Source organism: Triturus cristatus, chromosome 5_2 (genome assembly GCF_964204655.1).
Source record: "Triturus cristatus chromosome 5_2, aTriCri1.1, whole genome shotgun sequence".
NCBI lineage: Eukaryota > Metazoa > Chordata > Amphibia > Caudata > Salamandridae > Triturus > Triturus cristatus.
This window is the reverse complement of record NC_140588.1, coordinates 436,664,451-436,692,293: the sequence shown is the minus strand read 5'-3', so window position 1 is coordinate 436,692,293 and position 27,843 is coordinate 436,664,451. Positions and strand designations below refer to the sequence as shown.

General features: G+C 40.4%; 1 protein-coding gene across 1 annotated transcript in view; it reads right to left on the bottom strand.

Moving 5' to 3' along the window:
- ADCY1 (adenylate cyclase 1) overlaps nucleotides 1–27,843 on the bottom strand; it is a 1,095,828-nt gene that overhangs the window by 39,143 nt on the left and 1,028,842 nt on the right. Inside the window, exon 19 of the mRNA XM_085606626.1 lies at nucleotides 22,133–22,247. Coding sequence (XP_085462752.1) covers nucleotides 22,133–22,247 — 115 coding nt within the window. The remainder of the gene's footprint in view (nucleotides 1–22,132; nucleotides 22,248–27,843) is intronic.

The window sequence follows — 27,843 nt, the reverse complement described above, 5'->3', positions numbered from 1 at the left end:
ATGTATTGCCCAGATAGTGCAGCTGAAATCTAAAATTTAGGGTATATTGTCTAAAGATTATTTTAGCAGTACAAACATGACATAACATAAAGTCCCAGGCCCCTTTCTTTGAAGCCAATATGAATATATTTTCCTACATTTATACCCGGCATCTCAAAAATCTGGGATTTCATTCAAGGACGAGGTGATTGTTTGTCATCTCAAATGGTATACAAACACAGGGAAGTCACAATGATAGCCAATGTACAGAGTGAACCATGTAAGCCAACTTCTAATCTCATAGACTGTAGCAGAGAGCAGTAAAGCTTAACAAAAGACGAGAACCAAGGAGGATCAGGCGACAATCACCACATCAGCAATGGAAATCTTTATGAAGATATTTTGATACAGAACTGAGACAGTTACAATCAACAATGGTGACTCTGTCCCCACCACCAAGTATTTGAGTTGGTTAATTAGTTATAATGAATTGAATTATGTTTTAACTCGGTGTTGAGAATGGAATAATTCTGTGCTCAGTCACAGAGGTCGTGTGACTGGGACAGGACCATTCCAATATCTGCACACCACCCAGAAATCCCTCTCCAGTAAAGAGCAGAAGGATTACCCTTTTTGCTTTTCAGCCTCAGGAGCTGGGGAAGAGCTTCTCCAACCTCCCGAGGCACTTTTTATTTCATTGTAATGATGATCAGTGCGCTTGGCGCGCTGATGTCATCACTTTGAAAATTAAAGTGAAATGAGCAAATCAGTTCTTTTCACTTTTACTGTCTACATCCTCGCGGGGTTATCTCAGCCCCTGAAACACCTAGGCAGACTACAGAGTTATCATTCGAAAAGGGAGAGTCTCCCCATTTCAATGGTACCTTTCCCTTGTTGATCCCTGATTGGGGGTTGCCAAAAGAGCCAATATTATACACCAACAAAGAGGGAGCGGCCCCATGGTCAAGGGCTTTTGCTCCTCCCTCCTTCCCAGGGGGGAAAAAGCCCACTAGGATCCAGGGATTTATTTGTGTGTGTGTGTGTATATATATATATTCACTGAAAAAACCATAGGTTTCACACACGTTATAGTTAGGAATTAGCATTTAAAAAACCTTGCAAATTCACTGAAAAAACCATAGGTTTCACACATGTTATAGTTAGCGGAAATTTTACTGATAAAAAACCAATGAAATTCCCCCGTTATAGTTAGTGCAGGAAACTATAACTCACGCGACCGCAATCCTCTGCTGATGCTAATACTGTATTTAGACACTTATTTGCCCATGTCTTCTTCCATAAATTTTTAGCTATACATATATTACAAATATTTTTTTTTCATAAAGACACATATGTCATCAGCAGAAGATTGCGGTCGCGTGAGTTATAGTTTCCTGCACTAACTATAACGGGGGAATTTCATTGGTTTTTTATCAGTAAAATTTCCGCTAACTATAACATGTGTGAAACCTATGGTTTTTTCAGTGAATTTGCAAGGTTTTTTAAATGCTAATTCCTAACTATAACGTGTGTGAAACCTATGGTTTTTTCAGTGAATTTGTACGGTTTTTTAAATGCTAAGTTACTTTACGCCATTCGTGGCGTGCGCGCCCACTTAACGCAGTTCGTTCCGTGCGCGCACGGTGCGCTTCGCGCACCGTGCGCGCACAGTGAGCACGCGGTGCGCTTCGAGCACCGCGCGCCCACTTTACGCAGTTAGTGCCGTGCACGCACGGTGGGCACGCGGTGCGCTATGCGCACCGCGTGCCCACGTTACACTAGATGGGCCATGTACGCACGATGCGCTTCGCGCACCGTGCGCACATGGAGGACATATTATGCGCTTCCTTGTGATAGGTAATCTGTTGAAATTTTTTGGGGAAATGCTGTGCTCTTATATGCCATGCACAAATGGTGGCCTTCGGTCACCATTTGCACACGGGGTGTAGAGAGTGTTTTTTTTTTGTTTTAATAATTTTTTACCGTACGCGTACGGTAAGCGTAATCGGCGAAATTTTCGAAAAATAAAAAATTACCGTTTTTTGCCTTAAGGGATCTGTGAAGACTCAACTAACATGGTTATGTGCATGGGCGCTGTCTAAACAGCCCCTTTATATGTTTTTGGCATTTGTTTATCAGCTCCCCCCTCAGAGTGCGAGAGAGAAAATGGCGGCTGCCGCTTCCTGGTTTCGACCGATTCGAATGTTTACTAAGATCTAAGGGCCAATCAGAATCGCGCTCGCGCACACCACCGTACGCGTACGGTAAGCGTACGGTAAGCGCACCGTAAGCTGGCTCAGATATATATATTGATTTAAAGGCTATTTTCTCAGAATCTACTGAACAGATTTACACCAAACCTACAAAAGCCACTTCCTTGACCTGAGGACTACCTCTCTGCCAAATTTCAAGAAATTCTGTTCAGCCGTTCGGGCTGGAGCTGTGTCTAAAGGTCCTATGGAAAAATGCATGGGAAAAACGCGTTTTGGGACCCCCCTTTTATCTCAGCCCCCGCTTGACAAATCCCCCCGAGACTTTCAGGGTAGGAGCGGAGCGTGTCGCCCCACCTATTTCGAAAAATTTGTGAGGATTCGTCAACCGGCGCCAAAGTTATTCAAAATAGAATGTTGCGGATTTCCTATGGAAACGTGGTCCTAACTATAACTACCTACTGGCGACCGCCAGTAGGTAATATATATATATATATAAATATATATATATATATAAATATATATATATAAATAAATAAATATATATATATATATATATATATATATATATATATGTCCGTAGCTTGCTGCAAGAGCAGCCCCCAGGCCTGCAACGTTGGTGCTGTCAGTGGCGGCAGCAGCCACTGTAATATAATCCAAATCTTATATTCCGATAGATTCCAGGAATGAGAAGACAGCACACCAGGAAACCGCACAAACACTTTATTGTGCGCTAGCTTTAGAAGGACGACGCGTTTCGGCGTTTGCCTTTGTCAAGTTACTTCCTGCAAGCCACACTTGTGGCTGCTCTTATTGGAACCCCTCCTGGGTTTTCCCATCCATGTACCCCTCATTACCCTTCCTCTATCACTTATTCTCTTTATATATATCACCATCCTATCACTCCCCCATGTCTAGCTCTTAACAGTAGGATACTTCCGAATTTGCCAGTCACACAACTAGATTGATAATAAGAGAGTACAGTACTTATCTTTTGAGAATTATTGACATATCCAGTATCATTTGTCCATATTGTGATCTCAGGTCCCAGACGTATACTAATGCAATGATACCGTTGAGACTATGTATATGGCTATTTGTGCCTATATTCAATTAACCTTTTGCTTTGATAAGCGCAATGGCGCTCAGCAATCTTAATTGTTCCATATTGTGATCTCAGGTCCCAGATGTATACTAATGCAATGATACCGTTGAGACTATGCATATGGCTATTTGTGCCTATATTCAATTAACCTTTTGCTTTGATAAGCGCAATGGCGCTCAGCAATCGTAATTGTTCCATGGGGCCATTATTGGACAGTCATTATCACAGATGAGATATCAATCCCATTCTCAGTATGCGTAACATTTCCTTTTACATTATATTTCATTAACATGAATTTTGGGTAGCATGCCGCTTTTCATTTTTTAAATCTTATGTTGTAACTATGAACTTGTTAGCTCTCAGTGTTTGCAGCGTGTATCATTCAGGGTAGTTGGAGCGATTACTACCATTTACATGACTGATGTAGCCCACACTGATTTATTTGTATGCACTTTAGCACGCTATCACACAGAGAGTTATATGAATTATAACGTTCGTAATGGGTAGTGAATACCTGCGTTCATTTTACTTTCAAACTTTATTGTTTCCGAACATTTCGTACATAGCCTCCTCATAACATGCACTTGTTAGCTCTCAGTGTTTGTAGCATGTATCATTCAGGGTAGTTGAAGCGATTACTACCATTTACATGACTGAGGTAGCCCACATTGATTCATCTGTATGCACTTGAAGCACGCTATCACACAGAGAGGCATATGAATTATAACGTTCGTAATGGGCAGTGAATATCTGCATTCACTTTACTTTTAAACTTTATTGTTTCCGAACATTTCGTACATAGCCTCCTTATAACATTCTGAGTTATTTGAAACAGCATGCTTTTTCAAGGGAATCGCCTTTTCATTTATGTAACTGTATTTACCTTTATGCTCGAATTATTAGCATGACAATAATGAATTTATTCTGATATAGCGGTTGCTAGATAACGCATTCTTGAAGTATGTTCTCTATGTTTATGAACGATGCAAGTGTATTTCTATGGTTGATTGGCTTGCAGGAAGTAACTTGACAAAGGCAAACGCCGAAACGCGTCGTCCTTCTAAAGCTAGCGCACAATAAAGTGTTTGTGCGGTTTCCTGGTGTGCTGTCTTCTCATTCCTGGAATCTATCGGAATATAAGATTTGGATTATATATATATATATATATATATATATATATATATATATACACACACTAGGCAGCAGGGATTATTGTTTTTGTTAGTGTAGGGGTGAGGGCTGCCCAGAATTGTGGGTAGGAAAATATCGGGGGGATCCACGCAAGCCTTACCTCCCTGGACTCCCCCAGGTGCCTAGTTTTCAGAAATGTCTGGGTTTGGTAGGTTTACCCCGATGGCCACCAATCCGGGGAACAAAAATCCAGGTACCGTCCATCTATCACAAAACAACCTGTTTTGAGAAGGGGGCTCCTGTGTTTTTGGTCCCGGGCTCAGCAGTCATCTAGGAAAACTTACCAAACCCAGACATTTGTGAAAACTAGACACCACGGGGAGTTCAGGGAGGTGTGGCTTGCATGGATCCCCCAACTATTTTTACTCAGACTCCCCTGCAATCCTCAAATTTAGGTAAAAAAACACATTTTCCTCATATTTCTGTGTGAGAAATCTGTGGGACTACCTGGCCATCATAAATTTCCTTCTACCCAGCGTTCCTCGCTGTCTCCTGAACACAATGCTACCTCACTTGTGTTGGTGGGCCAATTGCCTGCCCCAGGGAAGGGGACAAAATGTATTGTGGAAGCATCAACATTTTCTTTCACAAAACGACCTGGTTTTGCAAGGGGGTCACCTGTGTTTTTGGCCCTGGACACTAGTGAATTACCATTTTTATCAGGAGACTTAATGTTTATGCTGGGTGGGTTAAAGTTTGTGGGTCCTCACAGATTCCAGAACTTTTCATCACAGAAATGTTAGGGACATGTGTTGTTTTTACCAGGTTTGAGGTTCGCAAAGGATTCCAGGAAAATAAACCTGGTGAGAACCACCCACATCACCCCATCCTGGATTTCCCTGGGTATCTAGTTTTCAAAACTGTACAGTTTTGCTATGTTTTCCTAGGTGCTGGCTGAACTAGGGTCTAAAATTCACAGTGAGGCACATTGCAAAAAAGGTCACTGGAGAAATGTGATGTGTCCACGTTGCATTTTGGGGCATTTTCCTGTCATGACCACTAGGCCAACCCACTCAAGTGAGGTATCATCGTTATCAGGAAGCTTAGGGGACATGCTTTGTGTGTGGAAGTTTGTGGCTACCCACAGATTTCAGAACTTTCCAGCACAGAAATGCGAGGGAAATTTGTTTTTGTTTTACAGGGTTTGAGGTTTGCAAAGGGTTTCTGGGTAACAGAACCTGATGACAGCCATACAAGTCACTCGATTCTGGATTCCCCTGGTTGTCTAGTTTCTAAAAATCTACAGGTTTTCTAGGTTTTCATAGGTGCCAGCTGAGTTAGGGTCAGTTTTCAATGGAAAAATGTGATGTGTCCATGTTGCGTTTTGGGCCATTTCCTGTTGCGGGCACTAGTCCTACCCACACAAGTGAGGTACCATTTTTATCAGGAGCCTCAGGGAAATGCTTTGTGGGTGGAAGTTTGTGGCTCCCTGCAGATTCCAGAACTGTTCATCACAGAAATGTGAGGAAACTTGTTTTTTTTTTTTTTTACAAAGTTTGAGGTTTGCATAGGTTTACATTGCTAGTAGTTACATTTAACGATTGGAAGGATGGCCAGTCTCTCTCTCTTCCCCCACATACGCACATTATAACATACGTATGCAAATAGCAGATGGGACACGGGTACTGATTGGTATCCCCTACCGGGAGCTCCGTACTGAGCATCTGGCTGTAAGTGGTCGTGAACATGACCTCAAATAACGCGGATAAATTTCCCCGTTATGTTCTCACTAAAGTACATTTACGCTAATGCTAACTTTACAGCCTACATTTCCCAAAAATCCACCTCGGACACGTCACACTACTGAGATCCGAGTAGCTGTAGGTATGCACGCCCTTCCGCCTATCCCCGTGACAGTCTGTACCCAATCACACTACACGCTGTTTACGCTACGCGGAAGTCAGATGGAAACTACCAACTACTTTAAAAACACAACGCACATACTAGATTCCAACTGCGGCGGGCAGTGAACACTACAGGTGTATCTACGGAGACCGATCTTTGACGAAGTAAGATGCAACTGATTAGATCGTATGTCTGCTCTCTTTTAAGAAAAATGTATGTGCTGGTGTCTCCGAGCATCACTACAATATATAGTATGGTTGATTTACGAACGCGTATTGTTTAACTTGTTCACGCTACCATCAGCTCCCTGTCCAAACTATTGACGATGGGGACCGGGTTAAGCAAACAGGGTACTACGGGCAAATAAGTTCTATCATTCACTAAACGGACCTCGTACCACGTTAAGATTCGAGTGTAACAGAGACTGGCACTTGAGAACGTGTTATACACTACCACATAGACCGAAGGGCTCTTAACCTTCATAGTATAAGTGATACATCACAAGCAGGTGCAGCTTCATACACAGAACGTTTAAGAAATACGTGTAAAAATATGTGTTGTTTCTGTAGTTGTTACCTCACGACCACCGACTGTACCCTTGATGCTTTGTCTTATACCTCTAGTGTGTGACTACAAGACGGCTCCAACGCTCACGTGACCCGCATGGTGCAATTTAGCACCAACCAGTAGGTGAGAAGGTTTATCTGCTCAATATAGCCTCATCTGTTGATAAGAATATGTAGGTGTGGGAAAGGATATCGGTTTCACACTCCGTGCACCGTTAAAATTCTCCCGACTCGTGCCCCCACCTTTTTGATATGAAACACGGGGTGCACAAATAATCACATTGTTACTACCCCCGACACGACTCAGATAACTATTGTGAGAGTTATAGGTCCGCTTGGTCACGGGTAGAGAGTTTTTTATTTAGTCACTCTCAAGTTAGAGATACGTACTTGACACTAATAAACATAATGGAATAGACGTCACCGCACCAACCACGGGTGGAGTGAGATATCCACATAGAGTTGAATTATACATGTCACTATGGGTGTGAGTTCCACAGAGTTCCAACACGATTTTGACAGTATTTCTCTTCTTCCAGAAAATCTACTGGATTCTAATTGTAGGTGAGTGCAATAGGCCTCATTGTTTATCTGGGTTTGCATGTAGCACATGATCAAACTTGAGTCAGGGAAACCATCGACTACAATAGACAGCCCTGAAGAAGGCCCCAGACCCTTGTGGGCTCTATGCGCGGGCCGAAACATGTTGGCATATGAAGCGGGTATATTTGAGACAATAATTTCAAAACAACCCCATTGTAACATTGTTTTTTAATTGGTACCCCAGGTACCCCAAGAATAAAGTTTCACAATAGGGGTATACCCGGAGGTATTTTTAGTATTCATTTTTAAACTGGTTCCCTGCATAACCAGAGAAAAATTTATATAAGAACTCCCATTACATCTTTTGGTTGAGTCCGCCCAGGTAGTACCATCTTACCTGGGTGGGGAAAGACGCCAATGATGAAGCATGTCACTATTCAGTGAGTGAGGCGTCTTCTCCAATATCTATGGATATCCCATCATTTCCCATGGTTATGTCTAACGATAACATCTGTTATATAGGACGATCTGGGTCAATTCACAATTGACCCCACACACCTATTGAACCGACACCGGGGATATAGGCATCAGCAGTTGCTTCTGTGATATTCTATTGATGGGAGAGTGCAACTGCCTTGCTTCTCTCACTCTCTTAAGTGTTACAAGATATAGAGGGGCCTCCATAGCCTCGAGAGTCTATAAGAATCTAGGGTCAAATAAGACACCTAGGATAAGAGACAAAAATTGTCCTTCTCTTCAACTCTCACCCAATTGACCTATCCTACTATCACTCTCCTTTTGGGACATCCCGGAATATACTCGTCTAAGATCTGTTCCCGCTGTCACTCAGTATGGCAGAAGGGTTAGCATATGGCGAGGATGAAATTTCATCCATTTTATCCCTACCTCCTCTGATTTCAGACACTACATTGACCCAAATTACCCAAAACAGCGGCGATTGGGAGTCTCTTACAGAATTAAAAAGAACACAACTAAAAACACTTCTGAATGGGGCGATCATGACCGAATACCTTCGGGGGAATATCGCCCCCCACGGCTTAATCGTCACCAACGCCCCCAGAATCTTTTTGAATGACCCCGAATTTTGACATAGCTGGTCCCTCATTGCATGGAAATGCACTCGAGACTGGTTAGTCTTAATTATAAAAACAGCTAGGAGACTGTCGGATGCCCTCCTAGTAGAAATCAAGACACTGGAAAATGGATTAAAAACCCTTATCACCATTAGTGCTTTTAAAAAGAAATTGGAAGAAAACAACAAGACCATCAATGAATATAAAGAATACTTGACACAGGCAAAAATCACTAAATTTCAAAAAGATCTCAAACGATTCAAGTATGAAAATGTCTTCCCTTATTCAAAAGCTGATTACAATCCAACGGAGAAAGACAAATCAGATTTCTCCGATACCGACAGTGCAGGCTCAACCAGAACCTCAAGCGATTCCTCCTCTGAGGGGAAAACCAGAGTTGGAACAACACTAAAAGGAGGGGTGGCCGCTCCAGGAGAAACAGAGGCAACTACCAGAATATGGGCTCATATCCACAACAACCTTTCGGATGGGGACCTTACATGCAACCACCATTCCCACCTCCTCAATTTGGATATCAATGGCCACCATTCCAACCTTCTTTTTTAGGGAGAGGCCCAACCAGAGGAGGGGGAAACAATCGGCGAGGCCCCAGAGTTCACTGGAGAGAAAACCAAGAAGAACAGACAATATCAGAAGCGAGACCCAGCACGAGCAGGAACCTACAGGAATACTGAACCTCAGTTCAAAAACGCTCTCCCCGGTACAACAGAAGGTTCTAAACAAGGGACTAGGCTTTGTACCTATGGCCAGGACCAATTTATTCAATCTAAGGATTGAATTGTCAGAATTCTTCCGTAAACTGAGATTATCAGTATTTTTTGCAGATGCAGACAACACACAAGAACTAACTTAGAATAAAAACACCGGCCTCAGAAGAAAATCTCGGTTCATTCCACCCAATCACACTATGCCACCTGCCCTTCTCGCCTTTGAGAAGGCAGTCACCCTAGAAGTGGACAAAATGAAAACAAATGCACAGAAAGTCTTCAATAACCTGACCTCGAGTGAACGAGAAGCAATCAAAAATATCGATTGCATGAACGATATCGTCATCAAACCTGCGGATAAGGGGGGCGCCACAGTCGTGATTCCTTTGGAAATGTACCAGCAAGAATGCAGAAAACTACTGGATGATCAACGCAATTATAAACGATTGCAGAGAGATCCCACAGGAGACCTTAAATTGAATATATCAACAATGATCAAGACAGCGGCTGAAGAGGGGTGGATCACGATAGCAGAAGCAGCCTTTTTGGTAGAACCCAACCCTAAATTTCCCTATTTCTATATTCTACCAAAAGTGCACAAGAATGTGAACCCACCACCGGGAAGACCAATTGTTTCCGGAATTGGTTCAATTTTGGAACCACTGTCAAAATTCATAGACCATTTTTTAAGGCCCATTGTCCACAAGATGCCGTCATACCTGAAAGATACCTGAGACATTCTCAACAATCTCCAGCTGATACCATACAATGTATCCACAGATTTATTGATTACACTAGATGTGGAGGCGCTGTATACCAGCATCCCACAAGAAGCCTCCCTACGAGTAATCGAAGCCCTGTTAAGGAATGAAGAATGGACATCCATCCCTCCCATACAGTTCATCATTGACTGTGCGAGACTGGCACTTACCAAAAACTACTTTGAATATGAGGGTGATTTTTTCTTACAGACTCATGGCACTTCCATGGGCATGACCTGTGCACCTAGTATAGCATGTCTATATGTCCATGATTTTGAAACCAAATTTATCTACACCGACACCAACCCGTATGTTGAGAACATGCCGGTGTGGAAGCGATACATTGATGACATTTTCCTTATATGGAAAGGTAACGAAGCAACAGCAGAAGACTTTCTGAACTGGTTGAATACAAGAGACCAATATCTCAAGTTCACTATGACTGTAAAAAGAGATTGGATTACCTTCCTTGATCTAAAAATCTGGCCCGATACAGGCATATTGAAAACAGAGGTTTTTTATAAACCTACAGATGCTAACAACTTATTGAGGTATGATAGCTTTCATCCGAAAACCTTAAAAGACAACCTACCAGTAGGACAATTCCTGAGACTACGCAGGAATTGCACAGATAAGGACACATACATGGTACACGCTAAGAAATTATCCCAGAAATTATATTCTAAGCAGTACCCACCACGGCTAATCAAACAAGCTAACAAGAGGGCAAGTAACAACCCAAGGGAAGCTCTACTGGAATCTCATCCCAAACCCGAGAATACACGACTAGTGTGCGTCACCACGTTTGGCACTGAATCCAACAAACTATAGGGGATCATATCAAGACACTGGAAGACCCTAAACTCAGGAACTCTGAATTTACCTAAGCCCCTTTTCGCATTCAAACGCGGCAAATCCCTACGGGACTCAATAGTACACACCCGCCCCAAAAAGAAGACAGGAACTAGATGTAACACTAATACACTATGGGATTTACCCGCAGTTGTAGGACACTTTCCGTGTGGATGCTGTAATGTGTGCACCCTAACAAAAGCAAGTAAAACCATCGACTTGGGGCTTCAAACACCTTGGGAACAAAGGTCGTTCTCGAATTGCAATAGCCAAAATGTGGTATACATCATGATCTTTAAATGTAATCTAAGGTATATTGGTATGACCTCACGTAAAGTCAAAACACGACTGAATGAACATCGCAGTACTTTCCGATGCGGCAAAACTGTCACTAAGATGATGCGACATTTCCAAACGCTGAGACACAGTGAGAACGATTTCACTTGGTCAATTATTGAAAGATTGCCCAACCAATGTAATGAGAAACAACTATTGAAAGCAGAACAATGATGGATCTATCGGTTGTCAAGTGTCAGCAATGGATTAAATGAAGAAATTCCATGGACCATGTTAGCATGAGCAGGGCCACACAAACAACTTGAACTTCATTGATATTTAGGAACATTGACTAATGTCCATTCTGAATCATCAAGCTCTGAAATGTTGAATACATATATAATTCACTGGAGATAGAGATTCACAAAGAGATATTATTTATCATCATTAGACTCAATCAGGGGTGTAGATGCGATATTGCTACATGAGTCTAGAACAAGTACAGACTGCATGATATGCAAACTATATCGAGGTAACCAAAGATCGGTTCCTGACATAGGATAAACCCTTAGTCGACCAGGGAACTACCCTTCCTTACATTGCTAGTAGTTACATTTAACGATTGGAAGGATGGCCAGTCTCTCTCTCTTCCCCCACATACGCACATTATAACATACGTATGAAAATAGCAGATGGGACACGGGTACTGATTGGTATCCCCTACCGGGAGCTCCGTACTGAGCATCTGGCTGTAAGTGGTCGTGAACATGACCTCAAATAACACGGATAAATTTCCCCGTTATGTTCTCACTAAAGTACATTTACGCTAATGCTAACTTTACAGCCTACATTTCCCAAAAATCTACCTCGGACCCGTCACACTACTGAGACCCGAGTAGCTGTAGGTATGCACGCCCTTCCGCCTATCCCCGTGACAGTCTGTACCCAATCACACTACACGCTGTTTACGCTACGCGGAAGACAGACGGAAACTACCAACTACTTTAAAAACACAACGCACATACTAGATTCCAACGGCGGCGGGCAGTGAACACTACAGGTGTATCTACGGAGACCGATCTTTGATGAAGTAAGATGCAACTGATTAGATCATATGTCTGCTCTCTTTTAAGAAAAGTGTATGTGCTGGTGTCTCCGAGCATCACTACAATATATAGTATGGTTGATTTACGAATGCGTATTGTTTAACTTGTTCACGCTACCATCAGCTCCCTGTCCAACCTATTGACGATGGGGACCGGGTTAAGCAAACAGGGTACTACGGGCAAATAAGTTCTATCATTCACTAAACGAACCTCGTACCACGTTAAGATTCGAGTGTAACAGAGACCGGCACTTGAGAACGTGTTATACACTACCACATAGACCGAAGGGCTCTTAACCTTCATAGTATAAGTGATACATCACAAGTAGGTGCAGCTTCATACACAGAACGTTTAAGAAATACGTGTAAAAATACGTGTTGTTTCTGTAGTTGTTACCTCACGACCACCGACTGTACCCTTGATGCTCTTATACCTCTAGTGTGTGACTACAAGACGGCTCCAACGCTCACGTGACCCGCATGGTGCAATTTAGCACCAACCAGTAGGTGAGAAGGTTTATCTGCTCAATATAGCCTCAGCTGTTGAGAAGAATATGTAGGTGTGGGAAAGGATATCGGTTTCACACTCCGTGCACCGTTAAAATTCTCCCGACTCGTGCCCCCACCTTTTTGATATGAAACACGGGGTGCACAAATAATCACATTGTTACTACCCCCGACACGACTCAGATAACTATTGTGAGAATTATAGGTCCGCTTGGTCACGGGTAGAGAGTTTTTTATTTAGTCACTCTCAAGTTAGAGATACGTACTTGACACTAATAAACATAATGGAATAGACGTCACCGCACCAACACGATTTTGACAGTATTTCTCTTCTTCCAGAAAATCTACTGGATTCTAATTGTAGGTGAGTGCAATAGGCCTCATTGTTTATCTGGGTTTGCATGTAGCACATGATCAAACTTGAGTCAGGGAAACCATCGACTACAATAGACAGCCCTGAAGAAGGCCCCAGACCCTTGTGGGCTCTATGCGCGGGCCGAAACATGTTGGCATATGAAGCGGGTATATTTGAGACAATAATTTCAAAACAACCCCATTATAACATTGTTTTTAATTGGTACCACAGGTACCCCAAGAATAAAGTTTCACAATAGGGGTATACCCGGAGGTATTTTTAGTGTTCATTATTAAACTGGTTCCCTGCATAACCAGAGAAAAATTTATATAAGAACTCCCATTACATCTTTTGGTTGAGTCCGCCCAGGTAGTACCATCTTACCTGGGTGTGGAAAGACGCCAATGATGAAGCATGTCACTATTCAGTGAGTGAGGCGTCTTCTCCAATATCTATGGATATCCCATCATTTCCCATGGTTATGTCTAACGATAACATCTGTTATATAGGACGATCCGGGTCACTTCACAATTGACCCCACACACCTATTGAACCGACACCGGGGATATAGGCATCAGCAGTTGCTTCTGTGATATTCTTTTTATAGGTAAGAGAACCTGGTGAGAGCCACACAAGTTACCCCATCCTGGATTTCCCTGGGTGTCTAGTTTAAAATAATTTGCAGGTTTGCTAGGTTTCCCTAGGTGCCAGCTGAGCTAGGGTCCAAAATCCACTGCTGGGCAATTTTTTTTTAAAAAGGGTCCCTTTTGTGAGGAAAAATGTAATATGTCCATGTTGTGTTTTATACTGTTTCCTGTCGAGGGCAGTGGGCCTACCCACACAAGTTAGGTACCATTTTTATTGGCAGACATGGGGGAATACTGGGTGGGTGGAGGTTTGTGAGTCTCCACTGATCCAGAACATTCCCCCTCTCATATGTGTTGCATCCCTCTGTAAAGCGCTCTGATAACCTCTAGGGTTATGTTCGCGCTATACAAATCTTTCTGAATAAATAAAATTCCATTACAGAAATATGCGGAAAATGTGTTTGTTTGTGTTTTTTACAAGGTTTGAGGTTTGCAAGGGATTCTGTGTGACAGAACCTGGTAAGAGCCACGCAAGTCACCCCATATTGGATTTCTATGGGTGTATAGTTTCCAAACATGTACAGGTTTTCTAGGTTTCACTAGATGCTGGTTGAGCTAGGGTCCAAAATCCACGCTAGTCAAGTTGCTAGAAAAGGGTCAGTTTTCTATGGAAAACAGAGATGTGTCCATGCATTTTGAGACGTTTGCTGTCATGGAAACTAGGCCTACCCACACAAGTGAAGTACCATTTTTATCAGGAGCCTCAGGGGAACACAGAATAGTAGAAAAAGTATTTTTACCAAGCGACTTTCTTTGCATTGCTGCCTTCCAAATGTAACACTGTGTAAAAAAGACGTCATTTTGAAAAACGCTCTCTAATTCACATGCTAGTATAGTTACCCACAAATGTGGAGATGTGCAAATAACCACTGCTTCTAAACTCCAATCCATTGCTAATCTTTAGAAAATACATATGTTTCCTTGATATTAATTTTTTAGTCTTTATATTTTACCAAATGAATTGCTGTATATCCGGTACACAATAAAAAAACATTGCAATGCTCAGCTCAGTTATTGGATTGGCTCTGCGTACCTCACCTTCTTGGTGAATCTAAAAGTCCTACATATCTCCACAACCAGAAGGGTCCAGTAGACATAACTTTATATTCCTTTAAAAAATGTGCCATACTTATAATAAGTTACAGGTGAAAACATAGGCACAAATGGCTGTTTTTTTCAACTCAATATCAATATGTTTTTACCTCAACTGTTTATGCTATAGGAAAACCTTTAAAGAACTACACAAATCCCCTCTTGAGAAATTTAGAATTTTATCAAGTTTTTAGAAATGTATAGTTTTCTTGGATCGATTATTGGTTTCAGACCCATTTCTACCACTACATGGAAGGAGGTTGAAAGCACAAAAAATAGGACCAATAGGCTATGTCCCACTAAAATGCTGTTACTGTGTAGAACATTTTAGTTTTCTGACAAAAGTCTGCCTGTTCCTGAACGCTGGAAAGACGGTGATTTTAGCACCACAAGCCCCTTGTTAATACCATTTACAGGGAAAAGAAACAGACACTTTCTTCTGCAGCACATTTTTGATAAAAAAAATTTGGCAAATTTCTCAGTACACTTCAGGGGAATCCACATACCCCGGGTATCTTTACAATGCCCAGGATGTTGGAAGAAAAGGACACAAATTTGGCATGGATCCCTTGTGTGGACAAAAATGTATGGGGCCTAAGTGCTAACTATGCCAAATAGCCAAAAATGTCTCAGCACTGTTGGAGGGGAGATGGGGGGTAGGCCTAGCAGCGAAGTGGTTAATTGTGTTAATGTTTGAACACAGAGTGAGATGCAATAGCAAGTTTATGTGTCAGTTGGGAGATGCATTTAGGCTGATTTAGGGGGTTCAGACAGGATCTGGAAAGATCAGTCAGGGGAGCATTTCAATAGGCTATACCTTTGATGCTAAGGCCAACTTAAGGTATTGTTTTTGAAGGAATGGGATTCAGCATACAAACAATTTTCAATTGGAACCTGGTATTTCTGTCCATTTTGTTTACAGGGACGATCGAGTTGGAGAAGCTTGTCAAGTTCGAGTCTGAGGGATATTGTTGACGGCATCAGTTTTAGTGAAATGTATGTCTTCAAGATTTACCGTTCTTTGGGTAATTTCTGATGTTTAATAGGGGAAAAGCAAGAGAAATTCAATCATCCATCTGCTCAGTAGTTCAAGATTCATAAAGCCATCCTTTTATGGATTTCTTTTAGAGCTAATGGTTAAGGTATTAAACCTGTTTAACATTCATTTTTTGGCAGATAAGTGTGTCGCATTAGTGCAAATAGTGAAAGAAGATTCCCTCTTTCATTAAATCATCTTAAGAGACACTGTTTGGAGTTTTAGTTGGATTACATAAGGAATTTCCAATTTTAATGCATTGTGGATAATAAAGAGGATGTTAACTAACTAGGTGCTCTTCCATCGGTACTTGTTCTATTACTTGGGATGTTTAGGAAGTTTGCGTCAACAGCATCAAAGGGTGCTGATACATTTGTCATGTACTATATTTAATTATTAGAATTTAATTTGTCTAACCTCTTCAGTGCCCATGACGAGATGGTCTCGTCATGGGCCGCGGTTGCGCTGTGCCCATGACGAGACTATCTCGTCATGAACCCCGCCCGCTAATGCAACGGCCGGCACAGGGTGGGGAAAGGGCGTGGCACTGAAGGGGTTAAACACCTTGAATGGTTGTGTTTGTTCACACAAAGAGAATAGTCAATTAAACTAGAGATTGCAGATTCCACTTGCATGGCTGCAAGAAAGGAGTTAATCTGATATTCTGGACAATTTCATGATGACAATATTGACCTTGAAGCCATTAAGAGTAAAATTACAGTTGACTTGTAGCTAGTTCTATAGGAGAGGGTATGTCTTTTTCACATGATCAGTATTATCTATATTAATATTCAATTTTAAGACAAAAATGAGTGCGTACCTGAGTGAGTGAATGACCGAGTGAGTGAATTAGTGACAGGGTGAGTGATTAAATGAGGGAATGAATGAACGAGTAAAATCATTGTTACTGCTCATGTCTTTGAAATCACCTCTTGTTACCGATTTATATTGCTTTTCTACTGAATATAGTAAAACATGTTCAGGACCTTCCAAAAATAAAGGAGGATGAGATTTTTTCTGTGCTGAGTACTCCCTTAAAAATATTTGCACATCAAATATTCCTGTTATTTAGGTAAGGACTTTGGTTTAGAACCTGCCTTGTGGTATCACCCAGCTGTAAAGTTTTATGAGGTGGTAAATTAAAGTGATGAATGTTGGCTTCCTGTGAAGCAAGCACAGAAAATGCTCTTGTATTTATGTGAGATATTTATAATGTTATTGGTGCTATATAAATAGCTAACTGATACAGCTCAAGTGGGGGAAGCGAGCTGTCATTCTCCATTACCTCAATATTAAGTCACTGTAGGAAAGTCCTTCTTTTTAGCCTGATCACCCACATTTGTTCACTGATGCTGGTGGTTACTGACTCAAGAAGTGTCCTGGGCTAAGCTAACCAGTCCCAGGGTCAGTGCCTTGTCCTCCTACGATATATGTTAATTGGTATAATTCTAATTGGCTGAGACAATTTACCTCTAATTCCCTAGTATTTGGTAGGACATGCTGGTTTAGAGACACCATTGAACTTAGTGCACTTAAGTGTGCACTGATGTGATGTCTGGTGTCATTTTAAAGCCAGGCCTGCTTTGTAAGCTAGTTGTAAAATAAAACTATGTCAAAACTTGACTTTGGAATTAAAAGTACTTCCAAAGCTCAAAACTACCTTTTTATATCTTATAATGCACCTTTAAGTTCATCCCTAGGTGACTCAAAGGGAGGGTGCATTGTTATAAAAGGCAGGACAATACAAAAGATGTTACGGAAAAATAGGCAGCATTGTTTTTCCCCATTGTATTGCTGCCAGACCCTTAGGCTAACATGGAAAGGCTTTATTAAACTTAATAAAGTCAATCTTTGCTTGGGAGCCAGCTTGCAATGTCATTCAAAATTTCAAAATAATGGTTACAAAAAATCCAACAACTTGCCAAAGTCAGATATATTATACCTATTGGAGGAAAGTAGTTTTATAACTTACTATCCTGAAGTTACATAAAGCAGTTCCCTGCCAAAGTGTAAAGAGGCCGGGGGCTCAAACATTATAGCCATTTGGTGAGAAAAGAATTGCTTCCTGGAGAAGTGAGGGAGAGGAAGGTGCTGAGGAGATTCGCTGGACTTCAAAGTCAGGAGAACAGATGTCACAGAACCCAGACCAACCCCCACTTCCTGGAACCCCACCTAGATGGGAGTCCCCCTAATTAGATTAGGAGAGGGGCTAAAATGGGAATGTGGTGGGTTGTTAGCTACACCTTTGGATTAGGCTACACAGACACACACCCCAAGGAGAGATTTTCTCGATTTTGATTTCAGTGAAAACAGTGCATTCTGGGTCCAAAAATGTGCCACACCTTTTAGGAAGTGTTCATAGCAGAGGGAGATAACTTTAACCCTATTGGTTGAGGTGCCCCCCTCTTGCCCTCCAAGTATGGAGGATACAAATTGAGAGTTGCAGGAGCTGCTCGGAACACTGCCTTGAACAAAAGAAGAAGGACCGCTCTGCTGGACCCTTGGGCTGTACTACAAAAGGCTTGCATTCAGAAGGACTGCACCTGCTACACTCACAAGGCTCTACAAGAAAAAGGACTGTGCCTGACTCAAATGAAAAGGAGTACCTTCCCTGATCAGCAACAAGTACAACAGAGCTGTAGAAAGGTCACCTGCAAAGCCAAACAGAGGATCACCCCAGCTGACTAAATTGCAACTGGATTTTTCCTGGACTGTGCAGGTGCATTGCGAAAAATGGAGTCATAGCCACCAAGAATCAATCCAGAGTCCGTGAACCCTAGGCTGGAACTACTGGACACTTTTTCCCCCTAAAGGAACTAAAAAAACAGCCAGACCTCAAAGTTTGTAAACTTTCTGCAAAGTTTTACAGAAAAGCTCCAGGAGGAGACTGGCTTGATGTCGAGAGTCAAATCACTGTTGTTAAATTGCAAATCATCTTGACCATGCTGGTTTGTCATCTGGAAGCTGCAGAGCTCCACACCACTGAGGACAAAGACTTTCAAGGGCTTACTGAGGCATCCCACTGCAGCAGGCCGCAGTCGTAAAATAAAACTTTGGATGTGAAAAGCCCGGGGCCCGGAGGCAAGAGAAAATCCCAAGAAAAAGACAAAGAGCCTAACCCGTGGTGGAGGTGGGGTGGTGGTCAGGGGCCTCTACATCGGCGCTCAGACTGCCTTATTACGACTATGGCAGTCAGACCACCACAAGACCATAAGATCACCGCAACCACCGGGGATACACGATCCCTGGTAGTGGCACAGTGGTCTGAGGCCACAATATGCTTGGCGGTGCTACTGCAGGACCGTCAAGCATATTACAAGTTTCCTCAATGCCAGTGGCCTCATGGCAGTATTCATACCATGAAAATGATGGTGGTAAGAAAACTAAGCGGGCGCTACAGGGCCGCCTGTTGCCTCTGGGAATACATTCAGGTTGCACATGGTGTGCTTCCTATGTGCATGCACCCCGGTTCCTGCACGGCATGGGCTTCAGAATCCATGCCGTGCAGGAACTTGCTCTGGTACTCCCTATGTGCTGCAGTTCTAAGACTCACCAATGAGCATTAGAACTGCACTGCTGCAGGTCCACCAAATCACTGCTCGCCAGACCACGAGGAAAGTCATAATCAGGCGGGCAGGCAGTGGTTGAAATTTGTGGTAAGGGAGAGGGGCGTAATCAGACCCTAAGTCCGAAGGTAAACCTTTGACCAGGACCTATCCCTCATCCTATCCAACCCGTGCTTCATAATGGTTGTCCTAAAAATGTGACTTTGTTCTGGTCCAGCATGACCAGATAGCTGCAAGTGACGCCATCAGCCTTTAGGTGCTCAAATGCACCATTTTGTATTTAATTTTTACAAATTCATACCTCTGATTCCTTACATTGGCTTTTTGTAATTTAGGTGTTATATTAAAGATAAAATACTCTCTATTTCTATACATTGGTGCTGGATTTCTATTGTGTTGTGTCTTTTTCTTATTTGCTGTTTTAATGATATTAAGTGCTTTGCATATGCCTGTCTCCTAAGTTAAGCCTGACTGCTCTATTGCCAAGCCAACAAGGGTTCAGAAAGGATTAATTTAATGAGACCTGATTGGACCTCTTAGTAAATGTCGTGTTATTACGAGCTCATGGTGAATACCCCTAGCTACTAATAATGCACTTCCCTACCGACATTCAGCACATTCTTATCCTAGTAAACAACCCCATATATGGTATTAGGTCACCATTTAGCTTACAGAAACATTGAAGGGAGAATAACAATGATACATCCTGTTGTGCAAGTGCATTGAAGCAGACTGTTGCCCAATTAAAGATCCATTTGTAGATTCTTTTGCAGAAGTGGTCTTTCATATTGAATTCGGATCTCGGAGAACAAAGGCTATGGCATTCTACAACTATACACACTGGATACGTCAATAGCAATGGAACAAATTCCTGCCCTATTACAATAGAAGAAAAGGTTATACAGAATGGTTATTCCAACAGGAATAGTGTAAGGACTCAGTGGTTTAAATCAAATACCTCCTTCTTACAATATCCGGTGTGGGCAAAAGTCTATTGATTTGTTGATAGAGTCTTCAAGCTACTGGCATTTTCATATTGACATGGCAGGGTAAGCTGTTTGTTAATATTTTTACCCTATAAAATAGTAAACAAAGAATGCATCCTTTTTCAGGTCTGAGGTAGATAAATATGGATCTCTAAAGCCAGGTAGACAGTATGGAGAAGGTGGATTTAGTTCTTATGACTAGTCAACATTATAATAAAATAGATGTTTGTTACACTCAAGAGCGTAAGAGGATCTTCAGATGTTTGATTTGCTAAAATAATATGTGGGCTGGTTCTTTTTCTGTGTGCTTGGTCCAGGATGGGGCTAACGGGAACTGAATAAATGTTTCAAAATTGAATTCTTGTGAATTTGTTGTAGGAAATCAGAGGCAGATTTTTGCCGATTTATGGATTCATAAATGATACATGTAGAGTTAATCATTTTTCTTTTAGTAGGGAGAAAAGTAGTAGGCTTTGAAGTTTTTTTCCCCCGGATTGGTTAGCCTTTTTCAAAGAAGAACAAACAGGGATTAGAAGCATGTGCTTTTCTGGAGAAAGTGTTGTGCAGAGGTATTGCCTGCCCTCTTTTTTGGCACAGGTGTCTAAGGATCAGAAATGCAAACATTTTAGATAATTTAAAAAAAAGAGCAATACATAATTTATGTATTCAAATCTCTGACTTTGCTGCAATGACTTTAAGACATGAGTAGCTGAATAATAATCTCTGAGCAAAATCGGATAAATAAAGAGGGAAATGACAAAAGTTTATGCTTGTATCAATTACAGGAATCACTGGCATCTATGTATCTGGGTCATCACTTAATTCAATGTTGTCAAACACCAACTTGTAATGCATTGTCCACTGCTGTGAAAGGGCATATGAACAAACTGTTATATATCCACATTACTAGTGATAAAATTCAACAAGTATGATTTACAATTAATTACACAACACTTCTTCCTCATTAACTCAATTTGGTATCAATGCATTCGCCAGTTTTGTAGACATTAAAACATATATAGATATTTTACCAGCTGGTTTATAAACTGCCCCCTTGACATCAGGTCTTACACTATGACTACTTTTCATTCCATCACCGCAGTGATTTAAGGACAATAACAAAATTTGATATTGCTGATTTCATTTTCAGTCAGACTACAATCTTTGTACAGAGGAAAAATACCTGCTGAGAAAATACATAACTATTCAATGAAGTATTAGGAACCAAAGTAATTATAAATTCACGTCTGTTAAATTTATAATAAAAACACGAGAGAAAAAAAGTATGTTTTCTATATATCTGTGCAAGGAATTCTAGCCGGGGTCCAATTCAGTATGTACATCAAAAGCAGCTAGGAGGCAAATCAAGACTGCCTACATCAAAAGGAAAGGAACATGGAATTAAAGAGTCTCCTCTACGTTGAACCTGAGTAAGTGAGAAAAGCTGAAAAATCTTTTTATCAGTTAGGTCATTCATGAAGAACAATGACACGTTCTAGTTTTAAAAGGCAATCCAGTAAACTGGCCTTTCTCTTTTTCTGTTTGCTCTTGTTATCTTTTATATAACAGTAACTTTAATTCAAACTATATGTATAATTGAAACCAAAGCAAATATGTTTGCTTGAAATTAGATCAACTTGAATCAACTATTTTCCTTCAAATGGAATAGCGACATATGAAAGACTTACCCACTCTGAGGACAAAGTCATTGTATGACTGATAGTTGATTTCATCAAGAACGTCAAACATCTCTATTGAATAATCTGCAAGTGTACTCAGGTGGGAATAAATAGATTTTTTTGCCTGTGCATAGAAAAAGACAAGAGACTGTTATACAAAAAGTGGTCATTGAAAGAGGACATTTTGCTCTAAATGTTCGAGATACGTTGTAGATGGGAGCAATGGCAATGGCAGTTGTTGCACATGCTACATTATCAATAGGATTCATTTCATACACCGTTGAATCTGCTTCTGTAGTCACAGACAATTTCTTAAATGTTACCAATATATACAACCAATATTTAAATGTTAGTTAGGTAAATGATTTTCATGATATAGCATATTGTGAATTACTTGGTAAAAATAAATTCTATCAATGATTTTTGAGTGAATCACATCTATACCTTTGACAGGTTTAGATTTTTAGATTAAAGCCCCTCAATGTTGTTTTTCTAAAAATATTCCAAAGTAAAAAAAAAGACTTTGACTCAAATCAATCAATTCATAAATATAAAATGTTTTTACTCTGCGCGCAATTAAAATGAAAAAAGATTAAGCTATGTCAATATTGAATTTAAAGACAAATGTATTGCTTTAAACATTTTAATTTTTATGCTTGCTTCTTGAATTCTTTCAGATGAGCCTATTTTAAAACTTTGCATAGCCTTAATATATGCAGATATTTGGGAAATAAATGAAATGATTTACCATGACATTTTGACACATTATAAATAGTAATGTAGATTACAATGTATAACAACATTTGCTAGAAAAACTATTTGCTCAAATCTAACGAGCCCTCCCATTTATACTGTGGCACCGTCACCTGTAACACTTGGAAGTAATAAAACCATAAGGATTAAAAAAGGAAAGATAATCATCAGATAAAATTTGATATAGTCACAGATTACAAGTGTGCTTCATGACACAAAAAAGTATTTGACTATTATATGACTGTGTTTATGTGCAGCAATTAAGTCCTTTCCCCCTGTTGTAGCATTTATCTTTTAATGTAAAACATGGCTATACCTGAAATGTTAATGAAGTGATGGATACTTGGAGTAACAAATAGGTTAAACTTGTGGAGTCTGATTCTCAGTTTTTTTTGGCATAATAAAGTGTAACTTAAGTGCTCTAAAACGTTATCTGCAGCCATAAATGCCTTAGTCCTAATTCACAGTATTGCATCTATCTGTGGAGCTGTAGAAAGACTGACAACCAGTCTAAAGAGCTTAAATGACCTACGGAATCAGCAATGCAAACAATGTTCACTACAGCCATACTCTTTTCAAGGGGCAGTGCAGTGCAATTATTTCAGTGCACTCATAGAACATTAACTTTAAACACGATAAACATGTTAAACATAATAATGAATGAGTCAACAACATATTCAGAAACTTTGGGCCTAATTTAGATCTTGGTGGCCAGGTTACTCTGTCACTACGGTGACGGATATCCCATCTGCTGAAATATAAATCCCGTAGGATATAATGGAATGTATATTTCGGCGGAAGGGATATCCATGTCCGTTGTGAGACGTAACCCATCCACCAAGATCTAATTTAGGTCTTTATCTAAAATCATATCAACCACACACTCATTAGGGGGAAATGTTATTCTGGAAAGATGCTGCTCTTTGCCTAAAATGCAATGTCACTGTTGAATCTACCAGATCGAGCATCATTTGAACACGACAAGCATTGATTTTTTTAGAATATTGATTTTTTTAGTTTATCAGCTGTTTTCCGCTGTCTAGGTCAAAGAGCAGGAGTAGTGTGTTAGTTGTTCTTTGCCACTTGTTTGCCTCTGATGACGCTGATGGTAAAAGCACATGATCCTCCTTTTTCTACACATTATGAGATGCAGAGGTCATGGACCTAATAAACATAGAAAATAATCTATGGTGTGTATTTGAATACAGCATTGTCTATATTTAATGTAAAATGTGGAAATGGGTTTATGTACCTTCGTAATGGAACACATATTTGCAATCTCTACACTTAATGTTAATGTAAATATATATATATATGTATATACATTAAAAAAGAACATCCACTGGTGCCGTATATCTATTTTATACCAAAAGTCCACAAATGTGTCAATACACCTCCAGGCAGACCAATTATTGCGGCTTGTGATGAGCCATTGGAAAACCTTTCCAAATATATCGATTATTTCCTACAACCCCACATGAAGAGCTTAAAGTCGTATGTACAGGACACCAGTGACTTTTTAACAAAGATCAAGGATTTGTCTTGGGACTCAGATTTATTGCTTGTGACTTTAGATGTATGCTCTCTTTATACCTGTATAAGGCATCAAGATGGATTGAGAGCAGTTGAGTACTTTTTAAACATGAGACCTATGGTATATGCACAACATACCCGAATGTTATTAGACATGTTATCATTCAGTCTAGAAAACAATCAATTCCTTTTCAATGGCCAGCATTACCAACAAGTACAGGGTGTAGCGATGGGAGCCAGTTTCTCCCCTAGCTACGCCTGCCTCTTTATGGGCTGGTGGGAGGAACTGGTCCTCATGCGTCAATTTGAACATATTTATACCACCAACATTGTCTCCTGGATGCGCTTCATAGATGATCTGTTTATTGTGTGGCGAGGTAGTGAAGAGAGTGTGGTAAAATTTATAGATGAAATCAATTGTAATGATCTTAATCTCAAGTTTACTTTTAACATCAGTAAGTACTCAGTGACCTTTTTAGATGTTCAAATTCTAATTAACAACAATATTTTAACAACTACCCTTTTTAGAGAACCCACGTCAGGAAATACACTTTTGCACGCATCAAGTGCACACCCTCCACATCTGATCAAGAGCATCCCCTATGGGTAGATGCTCCGCATCCGCCGAATATGTAGTGATCCGGAGGATGCGAAAATTAAACAAATGGAGAGTAGCGCGAGGTTTTTAGCTAGTGGGTATAGCCCCAAAATAGTGCAGGCTGCTATGAAAAAATCCCAAGAAAAGGCCAGGGAGGATCTTCTAGTGTACATATTTAAAAGGCCACAGTTGACCGTGCAGAACAATATACAACCGGTCAGACTTATCCTAACATATTCCAAACAAGAACATGAGCTGAGGAATATTATTAGACATAATTGGCACTTTATTCAGGATGACCCAGTGATAGGTGCCCTTATGCCCTCAAACCCGGCAATATCCTTTAGAAGATCGAGGAGCATGGGCAATGCGTTGGCCAACAATAGTCAGGAGAAATTTCGGAAGGATACCTGGCTCACCACTAGAAAGGGATTCTTCAAATGCATATCGTGCAGAGCATGCCAGTTTGGGAGCAATACAAAAACCTATACTACTGCCTTTTCCAGAACAGAGAGGGAAATTAAACAACATCTAACTTGCAAGACGGAATATTGCGTCTATGTTCTGGAATGCGTCTGTCATTTAAATTATATTGGCAGTACAAAACTGGCAGTGCATAAGCGTATTCTGCAGCATCTAAGGGCAATAGCTCATAAGGACCAGAGTTACCCGGTTGCGAGACATTTCCAGGCGATACATAACAGTAACCCACAACATCTCCGCTACTTTGCAATTGAAGCCATACCATTAGCAAAAAGAGGCGGAGACAGAGAGACTAAATTGCGCCGCCTAGAAACGAGCTATATTTTAGAATTTGATTCTAAGTCCCCGGGTGGGCTAAATGTAACAGATGATCTTCATACATTTTTATGAGGGCTTATCAATTCATGTTCAACTATTTGTAGCTCAAATAGCAACCCATTTTGATTATAACTCAGATGCAATACACCATGATCCTAATATATGCAATACAAAGGTCATGAGGAATTGCTTTATATGTATCACACTTAAAAGTCCTTTTATGAAATGACATCTTTGTACATAACTTGTATATATATAAATTTTTGATTTTGATAATTGGTTTTAGACAGGAGGGTAGTTTCTTATCTTTGTGTCTTTTAACTGATTATATTTAAATTGGTTCCCTGTGTACTTGACATTTATATCACCCCTTCACATGGTACCGAATGATAATTACGTCCACACGAAACGGTAGTCGCAAAATAAAATTTGGTCCATACAGGCATATCTACATTTGAACGGATGTATATATGACATAAACGTTTTTGCATTAGCACTTTATTGGCACAAGTCACTTTTTTCCAAGTACTGTAGCATATAGTCACTTTAAACAGTTTGGTTATCAATCTTTTAGGCAGGGAGTGTAAGAAAAAGCTGTTTTTTAAATTATGATAATAGCTTTAGCCATACAAATTGACCGATGTACAATATGTTATGGACTCCTATATGGTAATGGTAAACATAGACACCACACCCTTTAGCCCCTTGCCTCATAAACAAACTAGTGATTGACTAAAATGAACATATTTGGAGCTTTGGTAACTGACCTGTCAATTATATATATTTTGTTTGGAAAATTTTCTTCCCTGTAATGATTTATCAGGAATATTTGGGAAGATAAAAAGTCTTTTCTGGTATATTTATATTTACTTCGAGAGAGCACGTTAAGTTGTAGACACTTTGAATGATTTTTTGTACTATCTATGAACAGTAGAAACGAGGTTAGGAATGCATTTATGCTTTCATTATCGGTGATTGTATTGAAATTTTATACCTCCAAAAAGTGATACTATTTACAGTTGGTAAAAAAGCTTTTTTTCGTATTTGTATTTTACAAGTGTATTTCTTCTATGTTCATTGATTTGTACATGCACTGGCACTTTAAATTCTGGGTTAGTTGCTAAGCGCAGTCATGTGATCAAGGCCGCCTGAACGGCCGAAACGCGTCGAGCCAAACTGCTGAAATAAAGAGCATTGCAACTTTGATGGTCTGCACTCGTCACAAAGCAGAGGGATAGTGTCACGAGTTGGAGGTGATATATATATATATATATATATATATACACATACATATCTATTCACTCAACAAACCAAAGGTTACAGGGACGTTATAGTTAGGCTCCAATTTCACTCAACAAAACCAGTGGAAATCAGGAGTTACAGTTACCTGAGCAAACTATAACTCATGCCCAGTAATGCACTGCTTGTGACCTCACATATTAATTCACTCATAACATGGTCAGTGATATCACTGATGACATCTGAAATGACATCACTGAAGAAATCACTGATGACATCATCCAGTGAGTGAAAGTATTTTGTAAATGTTTCTGAGACTCAAACATATACAATAAGCTACTGTGTAAGTTAAATAACTATTCTTTATGTACTACCAATGACTGAGAGTGAGTGTTTTTAAGAGTTTATGGGTGTTAAACATATATATTAACCTACTATAAAAAGTTAAATAAGTATACTCAGTGCACAGCTACTGAGTGATACTACTTCTAACGTATATTAGGTGAGTGGCCATGTGACTGTATTCTTGTGTTTATGTATGTGTGTGTAAGTGATTCTATGGGTATAAGTGGGTGTGTGAGTATCTGTGTGGGTGAGTGAGATGCTGTGTAAGAGACTGTGTTGGTGAGTGAGCGGGTCAGTGGTTGTATGGGTGAGTGAGTGAGTGGCTCTATGGGTGAGTAAGTGGGTGTGTAGTGACTCTATGGGTGAGTGAGATGGTGTCTGAATCACTGTATGAGTGAGTGACTGGGTGTGTAAGAGGCTGAATGGGTGAGTGAGTGGCTGTTTGAGTGGG